This window comes from Labeo rohita, chromosome 4 (genome assembly GCF_022985175.1).
Source record: "Labeo rohita strain BAU-BD-2019 chromosome 4, IGBB_LRoh.1.0, whole genome shotgun sequence".
NCBI classification, from domain to species: Eukaryota; Metazoa; Chordata; class Actinopteri; order Cypriniformes; family Cyprinidae; genus Labeo; species Labeo rohita.
Genome location: NC_066872.1, coordinates 31,305,565 through 31,329,065, shown reverse-complemented (window position 1 = coordinate 31,329,065; position 23,501 = coordinate 31,305,565). Strand labels below are relative to the sequence as shown.

The 23,501-nt window shown below is 35.5% G+C and overlaps 1 protein-coding gene across 1 annotated transcript; it reads right to left on the bottom strand.

Moving 5' to 3' along the window:
• Positions 1–1,461: 1,461 nt before the first annotated feature.
• LOC127164415 (plexin-C1) lies at positions 1,462–18,734 on the bottom strand. Its single transcript, XM_051108363.1, has 15 exons — positions 18,588–18,734; positions 18,454–18,495; positions 18,234–18,358; positions 16,989–17,187; positions 16,438–16,584; positions 14,256–14,421; positions 13,964–14,064; positions 7,658–7,733; positions 6,474–6,508; positions 5,907–6,002; positions 3,613–3,779; positions 3,123–3,273; positions 2,911–3,051; positions 2,745–2,819; positions 1,462–2,410 (listed from the first exon to the last, which is right to left on the bottom strand). The coding sequence occupies exons 1-15, from the start codon at positions 18,732–18,734 to the stop codon at positions 2,306–2,308; spliced, it is 1,773 nt and encodes a 590-aa protein (XP_050964320.1). The 3' UTR covers positions 1,462–2,305.
• Between the last annotated feature and the right edge of the window lie 4,767 nt (positions 18,735–23,501).

Here is a 23,501-nt window from a genome sequence, read left to right as displayed (position 1 = left end):
GTAACATCTGATAAAAATTCAGCTTTTCATCACAGGAATAAATTCTATTTTAAAGTATGTTAAAATAAAAAACATTATTTTATATTGTTAAAACATTTTGCAATATTACTGGGTTTTTTTTTTTTTTCTATATTTTTAATCAAATAAATGCAGCCTTGTTGAGCATAAGAGACTACTTTAAAGACTATTACAAGTCTTACTGACCCCAAACTTTTGAAAGGTAGTGTATATATTTGAATGTTATAAGTGAATCTTTTACACTATTTGTATGATGATCTCATACCTTTTTGGTCTTATTATTATTATTAGTTTCTTTTTTACTGTATTATAATTTTCTACATATTAGTCATATTCAGTATTTTTCTATAGCTGCAATATGTTGGAAATATATGTTATATATGTTATATATATACATATATAGAAGACATTATTATTATTATTATTATTATTATTATTATTATTAAATGTTCTTTGCAAATGGCTGCTTATTAGTTTATTTATTATCCTAGATTATGTTATTTGTTATTGTTATATGTTATTGGATATGTTTCATATTAGTAAATTTCATAGTTTTCTTCCCCTTTTTGTTATTGTATTTCAATGCAGTGCTGTTTCTTGTTTTTTTTTTTTCTTCTTCTTGCAGTTAAAATAATAAAAAAGAAACATACAGATATTAATTTAAAAAGATTTATTTTGTTATATTGTTCTGAGCATAATAATAATAATAGTAATAATATTTATTTATATTATATGCATCATCCATAAAATCAAAAATAATGTATTAAATATAAAATAAAATTATTATTATTATTATTATTGAATGTCCTTTGCATATTGCTGCTTATTTGTTTATTTGTTATCCTAGATTATGTTATTTGTTATTGTTATATGTTCTTGGATATGGATATTGTTATATGTTATTCGATATGTTTTGTATTAGTAAATTTCATATTAGTGTTTTCCTTTTTGTTATTGTATATAAATGCAGTGCTGTTTCTTGTTTTTTTGTTTGCTTTTTTCTTGCAATTAATAATAATAATAATAATAAAGAAATGTATAGATATTACTTAAAAAATATTTATTTTATATTATATTGTTCTGAGCATAATAATATTAATATAGATAATTATTATTATTATTATATTAATGTATTATCCATAAAATAAAAATAATATATTACATATAAAATAAAGAATATTATTATATTATTATTAGTATTATTGAATGTCCTTTGCAACTTGCTGCTTATTTATTTGTTTGTTTATTTGTAATCCTAAATATGGATATATTATGGGATATGTTTCTGTATTAGTAAATATAATTTTACTCATTTTTATGGTTTGAAACAGACAACAACAACAAAAGACAAGCACAACCTGCAGTTTCTTTCATTTTTTTCTATCAAATTTTGTTGAGCTCTATTTTTCTATACATTAGAACTGGAATAAACATTGATCAAAATACAACAATTATAATTCATTTATTTATCATTATTCTGAAATGTCATACTCATCAACAAAAATGGGCAAATAGTAAACCTAACCCTATCAATATATTAGAAGTCATACATTAGATTAGAAAAAGAAAGAAAATAACAAAACACCATACAAATTCACTCTCTCTGCATACTTTTATATATCTCCCCTAACATTTAAAAATATACTGGCAATCGTTCTGAGTATTACTCCTTATGGATAATGTAAATTCATTAATACATCATTTCTGTCCTTAAAATTGTCTCTAATTGCTCCTGAAATTGTCTAATGCAAGTAGTTATACAAACTAGTATAACCAATAGAGGGCGACAAAGGAACACATTTGACCAGTGAAAACGCTGTAAGAGGCGTCTCACCACATAAAACTATACACACTTCAATAATATATGCAAATTACAAGAATAATATCCTCAAAAAAGAGGAACATTCAGTGCTGGACATGGCAGATAAATGCATTAGAGGCAGATTCTGTAGTAAAATAATACATGTTTTAAAAAGCAGAAAAATCTAATTAAACCATATAAATCATTCAGTTTTGCATTGCAGTGCATTACAAAGTCATGGGTTTGAGATGTACTGTATAGGCAGCTCGGTGTTAGTCCAATATAAGCTCAACAATGAGTTCCTCTCAAAAATTCATCAATATACATTACATTCACTTGGTCTCTACAGTGTCCAGTAAACAGAAGTGAATCTGTCTTTTTTTTAATACATGGCTGATGATGAGGGAGATGCGTCTAGTTTAATGACCAGCTTAAAATAAACCAAATGCAGTGTGAATAGCCATTTGAATAACAAGATCAGGACTTTCAACACCAACCACTTCGCTTCATGTTTTCAAAAAGCTCCTTCACGTTCTGCATGTCCTCTTTCAACCTTTCGGGGGCATCTGTCTGTTCCAGTTTCGCAGAAACCTGTAGAGGCAGAGTATTAAAAATAAAAAAGTGATGCTATTGCAATCTACAATTGCTTAGCTAAATCTGAACGCTTTGTCATTCCTGACCACCCAACTTTCAGATGATTTCTAGGGGAACACACAGTATCAAATCTCCTTTCCAAACAGGTTTTGAACATCCTGAACTAAAACAGGACATGAAAGTTTTGTCACATTTCATTAAAGTGGTAACGTAGGTTTCCTATATAGAATTTCTGTGGCTTCCATGTGCCTGAAAATCCTGTGAAAATGTTCTGTGAAACTGCCACAATGCACGAAAGAGTGCACGTGCCATGACAACACAAGATTCGTACCTCACTGAAGTAGCGGAGCATGTATTTGCAGAGTTCACGCAGAGCTGCGGATTCATTGAACTCATTTTGATGTTTCTGGTGAAGAAGGTGAATTAACATTAAGGAATTTTGCATTGCAACCATCTTGCTATTATTTAATCTCTAGGTAGTGTTTAACAAATGGTACCTTTGACTCTTCTTGAAGAAATGTTTTCAGCTCTTGGTTGCTAATAGAAGTCTGGTCCTTCACTAAGTTGTAATACGACTTCACTTCTTGTTTGTACTGAGGGATGTCTTTGGCGTAGAGTAGCTTATTGGTTGGTGAATGCTGTAGGAGAAAAAGAGAGTCAATAATCTCTGTGATATTCGCGGATTTCTATGTTAGGTTTCATCGGTTACCTTTCCCAGGTGTTGCTCAGCTAGGGAGAACGAGTCCATGAAGGCCTGAGCGATGACGGACAGACAGCCATCCAGGTGAGGCGTCTTTTCCATGTCACTGAACACAAAGTTAGGGTTCTTCAGGATGTTCACCCAGAAACGAAGCAGAAGGCTGATGGGAAGGTTAGAAAATTCATTTTAGCTGTGTGTGAACATATAAACGTTAATAAATCTTGTGAGGCATTTGATAGTTTGCTGTCAATGCAGCTGCACTCTTAAAAATAAAGGTTCTCCATTGGTTCTATGAAGAACCTTGAGCATCCATGGAAACTTTCAAATGTAAAAAAGGTTCTTTAGATTTTTAAAAATGGTTCTTTTAGGAAAGGTTCTTTGGGGAACCAAAAATTGTTCTTCTATGCCATCACCGCAAAAACATCTATTTTGGAACCTTTCTTCTAAAGAGTGCGCTAGTAGAGCTACGCAAAGTCAATGAATGTGTGTTATCCAGCACCTGTTTGTTTTCCAGATGTGAAGAACATCTGGATCTGTGATTTTTTTTCTCTCTGCTTGTGCATCTAGGAAGTCAAAAAAGTACTTGACTGCCAATGGGGCCTTGTTGTTAGGTAATAGTCCCCAGATGCTCCTGAACAGATTCTCCACAAAAGAATGGACTGCCACCTTGTAGACACAATGAACACAGGAACCCCGAATATTAAGACTTGTATGGCTCAATATAACGTAAATGATGTCTCTTATTGAAATATGTAGTGGAAAACCCATTAAGGATTTACGTTATTTTAAAAATCTACATCGTTTTATACAGATTTTGGACTATGGGGGGCGCCATTATTTTGATTGCAATCGGTGAGCTACCTGTTGCTATATTTACCGGAATACACAACTTGGAAAATAAAATACTGATCTGATGACCACAGCTACTGAAAAAGCTTATAGGTGGTGATGGATACAAGTGTAGGCTTAAACCAAATACCACACCACTGATTTTCCCCACAAGGAGTCTAAATGCCCCAGATATCAAGTGAAACTGATATCTGAGAAACTCCTTCAGTGGCTGCGGCGTCATGACAAGCATCAGCATGTTTACATTCTGCCAGGATGGCATCTAGCGTTTCTTGTCTCTGCCATTTGTAAGCTCTTTCAGTAGCTGTGGTCTACTAAAAGCCTCAAAAGCATCATGGCTAAAGTGAAGAGAACAAAGACGTGGGTCTTTAAGAAGTTTTATTTGTCCACAAGCATCTTCTCATTTTTTGCTCCTCTTCTTAACACAAGGAAAGCAGTTAAAACTTACATTGCTTCTCTTGTTGCCCTTTGACTAAAAATTACAACTGAAAGTAGCACAATGTGACATCGTATCAGGGTTGTGTATTCCACGTTGAGTTGTGGTAAAAATAGCAACAGGTAGCGACAGTAGCTCACCGAGTGCAACCATTTAACGTCATGGAAATAATGGCGCCCCCCATAGTCCAAAATATGAATGAATGATGTGTATTTTTAAATAACATAAATCTTTCACGGGTTTTCTACTACGTATTTTACCAAAATAGGAGGGATCATACAAAAAGCATGTTATTTTTTATGTAGTACACCCTGCTGAATTAAGCTGGAAGTAGCTGGTTCCAGCTTGTTTCGAAGCCTTGTTTCCAGCTAAGGAAGTGGCCAAAATCTCTCTAAAACCAGCCTGCTGACCAACTATGACCAGCTAAAACCAGCCAACCAGCAGAAATAAGATATTTCCCATAAAAGACATCGAGTTCTCAAGAGAAAATAATAGTTGTATTTATAAAAATAACCCCTTTCAAAAGTGTACATATGCTTGATTCTTATCACTGTGTTGTTACCTGAATCCACAGCTGTGCTGTTTTTTGTTTGGTGATAGTTGTTCATGAGTCCCTTGTTTGTCCTAAACAGTTAAACTGCCCACTGTTCTTCAGAAAAATCATCTAGGTCCTACAAATTCTTTTTTTTTTTTATTTCTGGTATATTTGAACCCTTTCCAAAATGACTATGATTTTGAGATCCATCTTTTTACACTGAGGACAACTGGGGCACTCATATACAACTATCACAGAAGGTTCAAACGCTCACTGATGCGCCAGAAGGAAACACGATGCATTAAGAGCCAGGGGGGTGAAAACTTTTTTAATTTGAAAATTGGTAAATTGAACTTATTTTGTCTTTGTATGTAAGTATCTTCTGTAGCTTCTAAGGGCAATACTAAATGATAAAAGTATGATATTTAGGCAAAATAAGAAAAATGTACACATCTGTTCAAAAGTTTTCACCCCCCGGCTCTTAATGCATAATTTTTCCTTCTGGAGCATCAGTGAGCGTTTGAACCTTCTGTAATAGTTGAATATGAGTCTCTCAGTTGTCCTCAGTGTGGAAAGATGGATCTCAAAATCATACAGTCATTGTTGAAAAGGGTTCAAATACACAAAAATGCTAAAAAAAAAAACAAAGAATTTGTGTGACCTGAAGGATTTTTCTAAAGAACAGCAGGCAGTTTAACTGTTCAGAACAAACAAGCGACTTATGCACAACTATAACTAAACAAAAAACACAGCTGTGGATCATTCAGGTAACAACACAGTATTGAGAATCAAGTGTATGTAAACTTTTGAACTGGGTAATTGTTATAAATTCAACTATTATTTTCTCTTGTGGACGTATGTAAACATCTTTTATGTGAAATATAACATGCATTTTGTATGCTCCTTCTTATTTTGCTAAAATAATTAACATTTTGCAGATAACAAAATGCTTCTGGGTGTCAATTATTCTCACCTTGGTGGAGAGCAGCTTGGTGAGGTACATCTCTTTGAATTTTAGTGCTTTTTTCTCTGGATGTTTGCTCAAGTCTATATCAATATCTGGATCAACCTAAACCAAAAAAAGTCTGTGTTACTATGTTGAAACTGTCTCATTTTTATTGTGATATATATATATTATATATTATTTTACAACAATGTCTTCTTATATATACCAACAGTGTTTCTAATATAAAAGTTTAAGCTATTATGTCTCATTATAAGAAGATTCAAATTGCTTGGTATATCTTTGAACAATATAAACAACACAAAGATTCTCGTGTTTACATTCACCAAACACGCTTCCTCTCATTTAAACAGGAAGACGCTGGCAAAACTGAAAGTATCACACACCCACAGTCACTTAACTGCAGTGTCTATTCAGTAGCAACTAGATGTAATGCATGAACTGTCAATAATGACCCGTGGAGGAAAACACAGCACAGTCATTACATGACAGATCATTAGGTGCGTCAGACCAAAGAGAAAGACACGCCAAAACAAACATTACAGAGAAGTATACATGTCACGCATGGCTACTCACCAGATGAAAGTACTTGACAGCAAAGTTCTCATCATCTGTGAAACAAAATATCATAATGATGAGCAAATAAACAACCTATTACAAGCAATTATTGTGCTTTGTGCAAGAGGTAGGATGTTACAGTTACAGTTCTAAATCTGTAAATGTGGTTACAGTGGGAAGTTAAAATGGCCACATGTCAGAGCCCAAATTTGCACAATGCATCTCCAACAAATACCGTAACCGGATGTGAACAACTCATGTGAATTCACACATTTTAAAATCTTAGACCTTGATTGATATTAAACAACATTACATCAAAAACAGATCATTGATCACTAACATGCGCTCAGACTGAAATGTCATCGATTCATGTTTATGTTTGAATGTACAACAATTACTGATCTGTATGATAAAACGTTTATCAATAACTTCATGAAAGGTATTATAAAAAGTTATCAGAAACTGTCTGTGGTATATATACAGGAAAAGAGACCTCACCAACAGATATAACACGTGGTACAAAGACAAATAGACGACAGATACCACGACTTCCTTTACACAAGGCCAAATTTAATCCTTGTGCTTTCACAAATTTAATCCTTGTGCTTTCAGACAAGGTTGCCTGACAATTTCAACTGTTTGTTAACAGCTTAACAAGTTCAGTAACAAGGAATACACCACAACTTAAGTCACTATTCAGGTTTAGATTATCTTTCTTCATAGCTCTGCTCACCATTTCTTTTTATTGTATGTTTAATGAAGTTTGGACATTCTAATAGACTCTAACAATGAGAAAAAAAGTCCAAAGTCAAAGGTTTTGAAAAAAGATGAGGGTGAGTAAATGATCAGAGAACTGCCATATTCCGGTTGAACTTTACCTTCATATAGCTTCTATCAGCTGATGTAACAGTGTTGCAGGACATCTGGTTGCAATGCGTTACATTAATTTTTATTTTTTTTTTCAGAACACCCACGTGTTTTGCAGAGGGGGGATGGGGTGTTTGCAAAGATACTGTGGTGAGCTGAATGGGTGTTTTGCATTAACTTCTAATATGAGTTGTCAGAGTACAGATATTAACACTCAGAATGCAAACCTGTTTTAACTGCAATAATAAAGTAACAACAAATGCAACAGCAAAATAAACCACTTGTATTGCTTGTGACATTGTTTCAGTTGAGATGAAAGGAAGAATGTGACTCACCCTTCACACTGCTCTGAGACCTCAACGGGGCATGTACATTTGTTGTGATAACTTTAATGCATGCTCCATCTCCAACCTGGATGGAAATACACATTTAAAAACAAAAGCTGAGAAAACTAACTACTGTGTGGATGTATTATGGGTTTGCACAACAGTTTAGCATAATCCGGGTTTATTTGACCTTGTGATACGAGCTTTGTAAGTGAAAGGTCAATCTCAAATATCTCAAATAAAGCCAACAGCTACTCTTGAGAACATAAAAAAACACTGAGATAATCAGACAAACTTTTTTGTAGTCTTTCATATGTTCAATTTTTATTCACACAGGACTATCATTTCATTTAATCGAGATATGAACTATATTTTCAATGTGAGTGGTCCTTTTCCAAGGTGTTTTGGGTGTTGCTATGTGGCTGCTGTGGTGTTCTGGGAGGTCCATTTATGATACTGAAATGCGCAGTGATATTTAATGTTTTGACATAATTTCAACTGAAACAGGAAGACAGGGCGGGACACTTCATGCAGCCCACTTCATTTTAAAGGAGAACTTTCAGAACAACAATTTACAAATAATTTACTCACCCTCTTGTCATCCAAGATGTTCATGTCTTTCTGTCTTCAGTCATAAAGAAATCATGGTTTTTGAGGAAATATTTTAGGATTTTTCTTCATATAATGGACTTCAATTGTCTCCCCAATTTTGAACTTCCAAAATGTAGTCTTATCTAGTAAAATGATCGGTCATTAATTTTTTTCGAAAAATAAAAATGGGTATACTTTTTAAGCACAAAAGCTGGTGTAGCACAGGCTCTGGGATGCACGTTCTTGAATGATTCGTTCATTTTGAATGGATCTTTAATGTGACTCGGGAAGAACGAGTCGTCTCGGGAAGTGATTCGTTCAGTCGTGCATGCGCAACATCCTATTAGGTTCTGTACTGGAATTAGTTCACCTGTTCGAGTCTTCAGGGTTTTTCGAGTCGCTCGTTCATCTTATGGGGCTGTCACGTGATGAACGTACGACTCAAACCCGAAAACTTGTCAGATAAGAGGTGAGCTAATCATAGACCCAGGTAAACAATGAATGAATCTTTTCTGTTTCTTATAGCATTATAGTTTTGTCTTGTTTATAGTGTAATCAATGTTTGTGTAAGCAGTAGATGTGTTAGGGAAGTAACACGTAACATTTTAATTATATTTTGATAAAATGAACGAAATGATTCAAAAAAAGATTTGTTCATTTTGCTAAACAAGACTCAAAGGTCAGAGTCCCATCACCACTACGAATCACATCTAAGTTCATCGTCTGTGTACTCCGGCTCAAAAAGCTGGAGAATGGCGAAAAACTCCATCTTATTTTCTCCTACAACTTCAGAATCGTCCGACATTGTTGCAGCTTTTTGTTTGTAAACAGCGTTTGACTTACTTGCACTTTGTTAGTCTTTGCGTGTTCACTTTGTAAACACTGGGTCTTTAGTTCCGCGTGACCTTTCGAGGTGATTCAATAGTACGTAGTGTCGTGAACGCGCATCCCAGAGCCTGTACTACACAAGCTTTTGTGCTTAAAAAGTATACAAATTTTATTTTTCGAAAAAAATGACCAATCGTTTCGCTAGATAAGACCCTTCTTACTAGGCTGGGATCATTTAGAACCTTTTGAAGCTGCATTTAAACTACATGTTGGAAGTTCAAAATCGGGGGCACAATTGAAGTCCATTATATGAAGAAAAATCCTGAAATGTTTTCCTCAAAAAACAGAATTTCTTTACGACTGAAGACAGAAAGACATGAACATCTTGGATGACAAGGGGGTGAGTAAATTATTTATAAATTGTTGTTCTGGAAGTGGACTTCTCCTTTAAATAGCCAATAGCATTTTGTTTATATCACTGCTTGGCTAGAACCGTTAGCTAAGTTTTTACTTGTCAATGCTGTTTCTAATACAGAGTTTCTCCTCCTAATCTCATTCATGATGCTTTAAAATATAGTATTTTGTGTAGAATTCAAAAGGGTCTGATACATTTTGCAGTCTGTGCTGATTCACACATATGATTCGCCCTGTGTCATCATGTCTCTGGACTGGAGCAGGCTTTGTGCGGCGATTCGCATGACAAAACACGAAACTAGTCTTCATTCGCACCAATGTAAAGCATATTCACACTGTGTGAATCATTTCCTATGCCCCATATAGTGCACAATGTGCCATTCACCATATAGAAAATAATAATTCTGAATGATTTCAGCAGCAGTTTCAGTGTCTATTTATAGTGCAGGGGGCGGGACACTTCAGATTGTAGACTGCATTTGACTGGACAGAAGCGGTCTGATGAGAAGCTGAAGTGTCATCAAAATCGCTGATTCATATTAGCGGAAGTAAGAGGCTGTACGTTTCGAATGCTTATACAGATGTGGCCATTAACAATGCACATAACAGGAAAAGGGATCCCATGACCTTCTGCAGCAAGACGTGACCCGTAGCGTCTCTGTCAAATGAAAATCATTATCCGGTAGGGGGAGTCGAGTTTTATTCTCAGTTATAGCTTGTACCAAAGGACTTTCAAGTACTGAAGGACTTTTCAATCACTACTTTTTTGATTTTAAAGAATTTTAATCTTAAACTTTTTAATTTTAATTTTAAACTTTGGGCAAATCAGGAATCAGAAAAAAAAGATGAACAAAACCGCTCTGAAGTCCCAATCTACATCAAACGATTCGCGATTCACACTCCTAGGTTCTGATCTAAAGCAAAAAAATTGCGAAGCCGCTCCGAAGTTCCCATCTAAATCAAATGATTGTGATCCATGCTCCATAGTCACGATCTGAATAATGATTTGCGAACCTCACTTCAGATCAGGACTCAGTGCACGGATCGCAGATTGAGAAATGATTCAAGAACCTGCTCTGATGTTCCGATCCGAATCAAATGATTCACGAACCCGTTCTGAAGTCCTGATCTAAATCAAATGATTCGCAATACGCAATTTGAAGACTCGTTCTGAATCAAATGATTCGCGATTCATGATCTGATTTGATTGCTTCGAAGCGGTGAATCACATTGTGACACAATAGTACTTAAACGTTTTTAATAATCATTACAAGTGTTGAAATTCGAAAATGAATGGCTCTTTTATGTGATCTGGTTTTTGCTAGTGAATTGCTTGAAATGAAACAAGTTCATATCAATAGGAGCGGTTTCAGCTTAAATGACTCACTCAATTGATTTGGTTCATCTTTTCCTCTTTTTGCACCTTCAGCCATGTTTACACAACACTGTCAGTACTACTACTGGTTTAGCACGATAGTTTATGACATTAACTGAAATAGTCGTGAAAAAGTATGATGTTAATTTAATTGCTTAAAAAAAAAATAAACACTTATTTCATAGATACATTGTCTTTCAATAATTCAAGGACTTTTCAAGTATCTCTTCTGGAATACTGCTATTTTCAAGGGTTTTCCAGGCCTTAAATTTCAAAAAGTTAAATTCTAGTTAAACTACTTCAAGCACTTTAAAGGGGTTATCGGATGCCCATTTTCCACAAGTTGATATGATTCTTTAGGGTCTTATTGAAAAGTCTATAATATACTTTGGTTTAAAATTCACAATAGTTGTGTAAGACAACACCCTTTTTACCTTGTCAAAATCAGCTCTGCAAAAATCATCTCATTCTGGTCGTCTCAACTATCGTGGGAGCGGCCTCTGTGGGTGTGACACCACAACGACAGGCATCTGAGAATGGCTCGATTTGAAAAAGGGGATATTATTTTTACAGATTAATTAAAAACCACTACATGGATTTTTATCATTATAGGGTAGATTTGTACATACACTGCCAACACACATTAATGTTCAAACAACATGTAAAAGTGAACTTAGGATTCGATGACCCCTTTAAGCAACTTGTATGAACCCTGTAAGATGCAACGGATGTGTTAACCTCTCTCATGCACATACTGCCAGCGAGTGACAGAGCTCATAAATGTGTGAGAACCACAAGTGTTAAGTATATTGTTTATTTACAGCTGAGAGAAAATAAAATATTAATGATTCAGTTATTAATGTTTTTTACATGCCTGTCATGGGCGTTTGAACATTACTGTTGCGTTTATATTGTGTTTATAAGATTATTTACATTTTAGTCTGGTGAACACTACTAAGAATCTTCTAAATGGCAATTTTGTCATTGTTTTGGAACACACTAGACTGACAACTATAAACTCTAATAGTCACTCTAATTCTGTAAGAATAGTGGTTTCTAAGTCCAACTATAACAATAACGACACAGAAGAATGATATCATTGGAATCACTTTCAGGACAATCTTTTCCAGTTGATTAATGATCAGCCAATCAGAATCCATCTTGCTATAAGGGGTTTTAGAGGGGTCATCAGATGCAAAGTTCACTTTTACATGTTGTTTGAACATTAATGTGTGTTGGCAGTGTATGTACACATCTAACCTATAATGATAAAAATCCATGCAGTGGTTTTTAATTAATCTGTAAAAATAATATCCCCTTTTTCAAATCGAGCCATTCTTAGATGCCTGTCGGTGTGACGAGGCCCCTCCCACGATAGTTGATTGACATGAGCATCGTACCTCAGACCTGCCTTAAATCAGCTGTAACAGTCCGACCTCCATTGTTTTTGATGCCGGAGCAGGGAATATAAGTTAGACAAGAATATCTCAGGGTGTACTCACACTAGGCATGGTTGCCGTGAACCGGGCCCGAGTACGATTGTCCCCCCTCCCCCTCTGGCCTGCACTCACATAGGGTTTCAGCACTCGTGCCGGAGCACGCTTACGTCATTATGGTACGACGGTTTCAGGATAAACAGGAAGAGCAGAGCTCTCGCTGAACGCAATGGAGTCCATCGCTCTGGTTACTTTGTGGATAGTAATTTTGAGTCGTTTGGTCCGCGGTTGTCCACAGCCCGTTGCTAAACAGGTCTATTGCTTTTGTGGCACGAAAATTTTCACGCAGTCGTGCTGCTCGTATGAGGAGGTTTGCAAGGTACCAGCTGAAGTGCAGCAAGGACTTTGCAGCTTTGATTACCGACTACAGTTCCTGTACATCGAAAAAAAAACGTGATGTCACGCGTCCTGTTCCGTGCTCCAGCACGGTTAGCGTTCACACTACATGCGAACCGTGCCCGAGTCCAACTAAACCGTGCTCTGGCACACCTATTCCAAGCGGGCCTGGGACGGCTAAACGAACCGCGCTTTGGTGATCAAACGCACTCGGGCACGGTTCAAACTGCCTAGTGTGAGTACACCCTCAGATTGAGCAATTGAGGTGTTGTGTTGCTAATAATGAACATAATAATCATTATTTACTCCTGATATCTGAGCTGCTGAAGATGCAGTGGATTACGTTTGTTTGTGAATGAAATGCACTTCCCGACCTACATATATCCGTCTATGTTCACGCAAATCATTCATGATCCAGCTTCACTTACAGCAGAAGTGAGTATAAGGGGTTTTTTTTATGAATCTTTGCGATCGCCTTTCCTAATAACATGCTAGTTAGCAAGTTTAGCGGCTGAACGCGGCTAAAGTAAACAGGCTTGTCACTCCACAGAGAGAAGAGAGGGGCGGGGCGAGCAGAGCTCATTAAAGCAACCTTGACCAGAACAGGATGATTTTTGCAGAGCTGATTTTGGCAAGGTAAAAAGGGTGTTGTTTTACACTACCATTAAGAATTTTTAACCAAACTATATTATAGACTTTTCATTAAGATCCTAAAGAATCATGTCAACTTGTGGAAAATGGGCATCCGATGACCCCTTTAAAGCAGCAAACAACTGCAGTATGTGCTCATAATAAACAGAACGTTAATGGTTATCATTACAGTTGCCATTCTTGGTGTGAACAGGCTTTAAGCCAAAACCTTAGGCCTTCATCTTTTTTTGTTCTCTACCTACCTTATTTTTCATGTAAGAGAGTGAAATTTTATGGGTCTGGCTTCCAGCTGTTTTAGCTGTACATAACACCTCTTTTTACTGCTTGATATTGCAAACTGGTGTGTCTCACCATATTATTTTAATGTATTATCTTAATCATGAACACACTGGTTTGTAGTGCAAACAGTTTTACCGTTTACTGCACATTGTTATTCTTCTCATTATTTCCCTATAGTGACTAATAAACTGGAAGTGTTGCCTATAGACTTACTTCCACATGAATAATACGGTGAATATATGGCCCATGTGGGATATGGCCAATGTTTTATCAGCTGTCTGTTTGCTTATATACTCCACTTCTCAAAAATTATGCCTACACCGTTTTTTGTTCTTGTGCACTCACCTGATAATGCTTTAGAGTGTTCAACATGGTGACATGCCCTCGAATCTCTGAGGTCTCATCAACTTCCTGTAGCATGACAAACTGCCCTTCCTTTTCATATTCTGTGAGTGCACAACAAAAAAAACAGAATGCAAACAGGAATTAGTTCAGCGGATATTGCGACTAGCAACCTGAAACTGTTTGTTAACACACAAACGTAGACCCTATAAAGATTTTTATAAGACGTTTGATGAAACTTGAACGTAAAAGCTGACAATCAGCAGTGATAGTGATAAATAAGGAGTCTACTAACCGATTTCTATATTCCTGATCGGCTGGAAGGGGAAACCAAACTTGCGCTGGAAGGTCTGTAAGATTTTCTCCTTGACCTGTTGTATTGTGTCACAAGTCAATGCGTTGACCTCTAAGTGTTCACTGACCTCTCCTCCAGTCCCCACAGCAAACACCACCTTCAGTTTCTACAGGGGGGGAGTTAATATAATTTTATATATAAATACATATATATATATATACACTTTTTTTCTTAAAGCATAGAGTCCTTTTTAAAAAATGCTGTATCAACTTTTTAGAACTCTGAAATTTACTTAGAATGGCAGTTTTTTTTTAGAACATATGACATAGGACTATGCAGACTTCTTTTTTTCACTGTACTTTCCTGAAAAACCAAAACTATGAGTTAGACAATCTTCTGACATAAATACCATCCTTTGGAGGAATGGCATTTACTTGCTTGGTAATACAGGTACAGTCCGGTTTTGTGAGAGGAAGGATTGTGCAAAAGTGATATCCTTTGCAGAAAGAAAAATGCAGAAGTACAACTGTCACACCAGTCTACCCATGATAGACTGCTGGTGATTTTTTTTGGGGGGGGGGTGGGTGGCCTGGTCACATGATTCTGTCCGCAAATGATCTTAATCTTTCCTGAATTCTTGTTTATGCAAGCATGTTTATGAGTAAATGATAACAGAATTTTCATTTTTGGGTGACATTTTCCCTTAGCAATTTGTAAGGGAAAGAAATTGTAGAAATTAATACATAGCAAGGATGCTTTAAATTGATCAAAAGTGATGATAAAGACATTTATAATGTTACAAAGGATTTCTGTTTCAGATAAAAGCTGTTCTTCTAAACTTTCTATTCATCAAAGAAACCTAAAAAAAATCTACTCAGCTGTTTTCTACATAATAATAATAATAAATGTTTTTTGAGCGGCAAATCAGAATTAGAATGATTTCTGAAGGATCATGTGACACTGAAGCCTGGAGTAAAGATGCTAAAAATTCAGCTTTGAAATCACAAGAATAAATTACATTTTAAAACATATTCAAATATAAACCAGTTATTTTAAATAGCAAAAATATTTCAAAATTGTACTGTTATTGCTGTACTTTGGATGTAGGCTTGGTGAGCAGAAGAGACTTCTTTAAAAAACATTAAAAATCTTACTGTTCAAAAACTTTTGACTGTTAGTGAACACATGTAAAAAAAAAAAAAAAAGTCGGAAAATGATGCCTGAAGCACTTGTGCAAGAAACATTGTGCAACGGTTGAAAGGAAGTTACAGGATGCCTTTTTGTGGTTTAAGGATGGACATGACGGCAACAGAAAAGCAGAAGCTTATGAACACTTAATGTAGAAAAAGTTTCAAATATAAACTGCTAGCAAGAAACTAGTTCATTTGAACTCTCCATTTATAAAAGACTTCTGTATCAAGACTTTGCGTCACTGTTTCCACAAACATATTAAGATACAGCAATAAATTACTTAAACTATTTTAAAATATATTTAAATAGAAATCAGTTATTTAAATTCAGTGTTGGGGAGTTACCAGTTACATGTAATGGAATTAAGTACTTCAATTACAAAATAAACGGGTTACACTTTATTTTAAGATGTCCTTGTTACAGTGTAATTATACATTTAAGTACTGATTAATATTAATTAACTACATATACAGTACTTAATATATGGTTAGGTTAGGATTAGGGTTTGGCTTAGGGTTACTTGCATATAATTAAGCATATGAAAATATGAATGATTACAAAGGTTAACTGTAAAATTTAAATGTAAAATTTAAATTTAGAAAAGTAATCAAATGTAATCTGCTACATTACTTTAAATATTGTAACTTGTAATCTGTAACCTATTACATTTCCAAAGTAACCTTCCCAACACTGATTAAATTGTAATAATATTTTACAAAATTACAGTTTTTACTGTTTTGGATTAAATAAATGCAGCCTTGGTGAGCATAAGAGACCTCAAAAACATTTAAAAATCATCCCAACCAAGGTTTGAACAGTGTGGGAATGGGAATATTGGGTCTTTTTGTCTAAAATTGGGAATCATTACAGTGCAAATGTGGCTTTCAAATTACAGAAAGGTATTTCTGAAGTTAGTTCTTTCCATAACTGTTCATTTTTGCAAATACTTCCTCATTTGCATAAAAGAGACAGTAAAAGAGGAAATACTGACCAGGGCCTCAAAGTTCTGCGCTTCGCAGAGAAGCCAGTCCTCGTTGAGTGTGTACAGAGCTCTCTCTGTCACCGAATCCACTGGGCCTTTTGAGATTTGCTGAGTCAGAGCTGACACCAACAGGAAGAGAGGCTGTCCTACTGATTCCTATAGAGGAAACACATACATTTGTGAGTACATATGGGTAGTTAAAAGAGGATATGTGACCCTGGACCACAAAACCAGTCATAAGTAGAATGGGTATATTTGTAGCAATAGCCCACAATACACTGTATTGGTCAAAATTATTGATTTTTATTTTATGCCAAAAATTATTAGGATATTAAATAAAGATCATGTTCCATTAAGATATTTAGTAAATTTCCTACTGTAAAAATATCAAAACTTAATTTCTGATTAGTAATATGCATTGCTAAGAACTTCCTTTGGACAACTTTAAAGGCGATTTTCTCAATATTTATGTATCTCTGCCAAATATTATCCACCCTAACACACCTTATTTATAGAAAATGTATTTATTCAGTAATCAGTTTTAAAATGAATGCACTGACCCTGAGAAAGCCATACAGACAGATGGACATCCAGTTGGTCAGAAGCTTCTCCACTATGGACTCTGTGCGGCGCAGGAGAAGTTTGGGATTTGCATTGCTGGACTGGTCCATCAGACTCTGCAGAAGGTCCTCCATTACCTCTGTAAGATAAAGCAGGTCTCCATGGAGCGCCAAAGTCAACAGAGATGCCACTGTACATCTGAGAAAGAGAGGAACAGAAAGAGAGATTAGAAGAGAGGAACAAAAACACAACATATAAAGAACAGAAAAAAGATGAATAGATAAAGGGTCAGACACTGAGTGGCACAAGCTGTTGTGAATATGTCTCAGAAATGTATATTTAAAATGCAAACAAAAACCAACCACAACTTGTGAGTGCTGTAGCTTCAGTTTCTTCAGTCATTAATTTTGTATAATACGTACAGTATGTTGCAATAGCATGTATTAATATATTTATTTTAGTTTATTTTTAAATATTGGTGATTTAAAAAAATATTTCTGCAAAACCATCAAAAAAGCACTCTTAAACTATAAATATTAAGTTGTTTCTTTACTTCATTTGATACATTTTGTTTTATTATTACATCTTTTAGATTATCAAGCAATTTATCATAAATACCATTTAATGTTTTTTTCAATATATGCCTTTTTATTCATTTTTTATTACTTTTTATTTTACTCTACCCTAGCTTGCTTGCTATTGTTGTTTAATCTAAATGATTGTGGGGTTTTATGCAATATTTGTCTTGATGAAATGTCTTCATTTCAAGTTTTTTTGTTTTGAAGTAGTTTGATTTAAATTTGATGGTTTTGCACTATTCAAACAAAGTATAAGCGCTGAAATATACACAACTAAGATTACTCAATAAAACGTGGATTTTTCATCTCCCTGGCTTCCTCTCAGACTGATAGAAGATTGTTAGTTAATAAAGTAATTAATGGTTATCTTCCAGTTAAGTCTGAATGCATTATGAACTAAAGCTTCAAACACATATCTGTGTTTAAGTGTGTTGGTCATTTTAAGGGCAGACACTTCCCTCAAAGAGAAAGATGTGCTAGTCTAAAAAAACACGAAACAGTACCTGTTTACACATCTAAGCAACAGGCCTCAACATATTTGAAAGACCCCGTGACCTGGTTTATCAAGTCTTCTTAAAACAGAGGTGAGAACATGTTCAAAGTCTCTTCTTCCTCTTTTGTAAGTCACTCTGAATAGAAGTGTCAATGTAAATAACTTCAACTCACTTGTCTTTTATGCTGAAGTTCTTCTGTTCCTCTAACGCGTGCACGAAACAACTGAGAAACTGCTTATCTCTGATCAGTGTGGCAAAAGCCTGACATTTCTCATCTACAGTCGTCTTCTCAGAGTCCTGACCATAAAAAAAATATATGACAGAGATAAAACATTTAGTTTTGTACAGTGACACATATTTCATATACTACTAAAGACACTGCAGCATCTGACCTGCCCAATGTCTCTGATCATGACGGCTGCCAGAGTACCAGCCTAGAGAAAATATGACAATATTTATTAAACAAACAAACAAACACATATAGTAATGCTAAAAGAAAAAAATCAGATGGATAAAAATACTGAACCTCAGGAAAAAAGATTTTTGAGGCAAAGTGCTTGTAATCCAGGAAAGGTATGGCTCCAACGTTATCGATTAAATCTGATTTTTCTGTTTGCAAGTCAACAAACTCTGTCAAAATGAACAAACATACAAGCATTATGTAATCATACATGAAATACATGAAACATTTGTAAGCAACATGGCAACATCTGAGCACTTATGAATGATACTACATTTTCATGTTTTCAGCAGCACATGTGAGTTGTGTTTGCCTGTGAAACTTGTTTTGTGGGTTTGTTTCCACTTGCAGATTGCTCTACTGTAAGTGGTTTAAGTGGGCTGTAACCAGTCCTCGAGTAACTTGAGTAAATACACAAAATTATATTAAAATACAGAAAGTTCTAAAGTTAGTCAATATCAAACAAAGAGTGCCTCAGTAAATGGACTTAAGGAAGCCTCGAGGCAAATTCTTGTCTTATGACAACTTTTTGATCCACTTCAAATGTTGACTACTGTATGTTTTATGAAAGACTAAGTGCCATTTATGTTGATTGTCTCATTCTCTCTCTGTGACACACAGAAAGTTATAAAGTTAGTCAATATCAAACGAAGAGTGCCTCAGCATGATTACAAATGTGATACTGATTTTACGCAACAGTTTATCAATAAAGAAGTTAATATTAAGAGACTTACATTTTAGACAGCATATTGCCTGTTTTTAATCTATTTCGCAAACAAATAACCATTCCAAACACAGCCATTGATTTCATATTTATGTATATATATATATATATATATATATATATATATATGGCCGGGTCTGGTACAAATTATGACATACATAGGCTATAGACGCACATGGATTATTCATTAAAAGTTCGCGATCTCGATTCAAACACACACAATCATACTGCTATGATGATGACTTCGCCATGTCTATAAAAAGTTTGCAAGGTCGCAAGTACCGTCGTTACCAACATAGTTCAACGATTCGGTGTTTCTCGATACCATAGTTCAAACGAACATTCGCAAACAGCGTCACAAACTTTTGTGGTTGGAACTACAGCTCTCAACCTGTGGTTAGAAGCATAGCTCCTTGTTAGTAAGACACATGGGCTCAATAAATTATGCTCTTGGGCACAGTAAGCAAGCTAACATGCAGTACAATCTATATCTTTCACTCGATCTAAATATAAATGCATTTTAATCGATGTATTTTTAAGCTTCCTCTGCAAGAGACGTTTTTGCATAGTGCGCATGCGCATAAATGCCTACGGGAACCCCGGAGTATGACGTAGGAGGGAACCCACGATGAATCAAACGTCAAATAAAGCGAAATGACACGGAACAAAAAATAGTCAATTAGTCACCCGGTGCCATGTTTAATATAGCTGCATTTCAGAGATCTCTAATAAGTTAAATAGCATAAATTATTACTCGGTGACGTCATTAACAACGGCCCTACATTGTAGAACTAATGTGGCTCAAACGACGGAGATGCGACCTTGTTTGGGAAACAGTCGTGACTAGCTAGTTCGTTTCCACAACAATGCATCGTACTATGGAGGTTAATCAGCGAGTTACGTCGTTATACGGGAAACGCACCCCTGGTCCGCAAGTTAAGCTTTATGTTTGAACAAGCTTCACGAGCAGGATACACGGTATAGGCTACATTTCTTTGTTGCAAACATTAAATAATAACTTAAGTATTGGGATAAATGTTCATTATAGCCCAGCACGGGCCTCATATATATGCCCCAGCCCGGCCCTTGTCAGACAGCTTATCAGAATTCTCGGCCCGAGCCTGTCTTCACCCAAAACACCTTATACTACTGTTTCATCTATTGAAATAGTTCACTTTTAATGGCAAAGTGATTATATTTCGTTTCATTCGTTTGTTAAGTTAATTTAGAAAAACATTTGGAGCATTTTTGTTCATTAAATATAGGCTAAGTTTTTGTTTTTTTAAGTAATGACCAAGTGGTCAGCGAAAGACTGATCCAACACATTGATCAAACACGCACAGTCTGTTTGATCAACTTTGCCTTCTCAAATCACGACTGGCCTAAAATAAGATCTATAGATATAGGCCTAAAAGAGTTCAAGTATAAAACAATGTTAGTTTCAACGTTAAACAGATAAATGTGCGCATACCCAATCCTTTGTGCGGAGAGTGGAAGCTAAAGCCGAACTGCAGGAAATGGAGGCGCCAGCGCGATTACTTGCATTTTTTTTCAGTGGAAACAATTCAAAATGTTCCTTCATTTTTGCTCGTAAAGGTAAGAGTAATACATCATTCGGAACTGTTAAGGGTCTTTTGTTTGTGTGCACTCACAATATCAACAAAACGTTGCAAACGGTGCTTTTATTAAATAAAGAAAACAAACATGGTGCGTTTTCTGTTGCCTCAACAGGAGCGCTTCACAAAAATTAACGGAAACTCAGCGAATATATACCTCACAGACATGATACGTATATTTATAGAAAGCTTGAAATTATTACTTAACGAAACAAAACTAATACTCTTTCACAAAAAAACAAAAAACTCTTTCAATAAGTAATCTGTAAAGACGCATTTCTCTAAAGGCGCGTCCAAAGAGGAGATGGTGAGTCAGGATCCGCAACTTAATCCTTGGGACACTGACTCAGAAAACACTGGTTTGTTGATAAATAATTAAAACATCTCCTTTCTACACTGTGTGCAGAATTATTAGGCATGTTGATATTCTGGTCATATTTTTTTTCCAAACACATTTTACCAATTCCAAACCACATCAGTCTTAGTAACTACTGTTAATTTTGTATTTAATCATTTATATGTGATGTATAATTGTCCGTGAAGGCTGGAAGTGAAAAACTCCTTATATTCAGGTGTGCAGGATTATTAGGCATGTTTTCGTTTACAGCTAAAATGAGCCAAAAAAGATATTTAACCCAGACTGAAAAGTCCAAATTATTAAATGCCCATGAGAAGAATGCAATACTAATGCATTACAAGAATTTGCAAAGTTAAGGCTTGACCATTGGACAGAGAAATGCTTGTTGAGTCTGCATCAGAAAAAACAGGTGGAGAAGAAAAGATGCATGTTAACTGCAAAAGAATTAGGAATTAAGGTGAAGAATTAGGTGTGACACCATCAGGAACCGTTTAGTCTCCAGCGCCACCATTTTCCAGAACTGCAACCTACCTGGAGTCTTCAGAAGTGCAATGTGTCAGGTTCTCAGAGACTTTGCTTGGTAAAAAATCCTAAAAAATGCCCCTTACTTAATAAGAATAACAAGCTGACGTGTTGTGAAATACATGAAGACAGTTTTTTATATGCTTTAGAGACAGATAAGTTGAGTGACTCTTGAAGGACAAGCATCACATCCTCTTGTGCCTCTGATTCAAGAATTTATCTTCCAAAATCTGGCAGTAAGTTTTGGGAGTTCATGTTTAGTCTCTTATCCTGGAAAGTCTGACTTGCAGAGATGGACTAAAATGAACTCCCAAAACTTACTGCCAGATTTTAGAAGATAAATTCTTGAATCAGAGGTACAAGAGGATGTGATGCCTGTCCTTCAAGAGTCACTCTCAACTTATCTGTCTCTAAAGCATATAAAAAACTGTCTTCATGTATTTCACAACACGTCAGCTTGTTATTCTTATTAAGTAAGGGGCATTTTTAGGATTTTTTACCAAGCAAAGTCTCTGAGAACCTGACACATTGCACTTCTGAAGACTCCAGGTAGGTTGCAGTTCTGGAAAATGGTGGCGCTGGAGAACTGGAAACGGTTCCTGATGGTGTCACACCTAATTCTTCACCTTAATTCCTAATTCTTTTGCAGTTAACATGCATCTTTTCTTCTCCACCTGTTTTTCTGACCATGCAGACTCAACAAGCATTTCACTGTCCAATGGTCAAGCCTTAACTTTGCAAATTCTTGTAATGCATTAGTATTGCATTCTTCTCATGGGCATTTAATAATTTGGACTTTTCAGTCTGGGTTAAATCTCTTTTTTGGCTCATTTTAGCTGTAAACGAAAACATGCCTAATAATTCTGCACACCTGAATATAAGGAGTTTTTCACTTCCAGCCTTCACAGACAATTATATATCACATATAAATGATTAAACACAAAATTAACAGTAGTTATTAAGACTGATGTGGTTTGGAATTGGTAAAATGTGTTTGGAAAAAAAATATGACCAGAATATCAACATGCCTAATAATTCTGCACACAGTGTATTTCCCCCGACACATTCATTGTAATTACGTTTGCCGGAGATGTGTGGGAAGTTTCAGCCCATAGCGTGCGCTTGAACGCGGATCTCTTCCAGCTGCGCTGATTTGCTGCTGCTGGCGGAGACACTAAACGCTTCCGGAGTCGGTCTCGAAAGTGAAAGCGAAAGTGAAGTCTCGTGTTGTTTCCACCAGCGCAGAAATTTGTTTTCATCACCATAATTGGTGTATGTATAAAATATCAAAATAAGGAGAAGCCTAGAACAGGCCCGAAGCCCGGCCGCGTCTGAACTATGACCTGAAAATTGTCCCAAAGCCCGGACTTATTTATAACATTTTAGACATTGTATAAATTGACTAATTTATTAAGTTAAATAAAACATTTTTAACTAATAACTATACTATTAATATTGTTTTTAATATTAAAATATAGACTAAAATGTAGAACCCCCAACCCCCCCCACACACACACCTTCCCGGGCCCCCCCTTCTTTTGATACGTTCCGCGATCCATGTATATTGGCATTGCATTTTGAATGTAATTTGGCAAATAAATGCATTAAATGGGTTTAATGCAATTTCAGCAATAAAAAAATTTCTAAAAAGAAAACTAATTTAAGAGACCTATCTTATTTTCTCTTGTATATTTAGTATTGCTCTTTAATGCATATTTACATATTAGTTCTTTTTTTATCCAATAATCGATGGAATAATC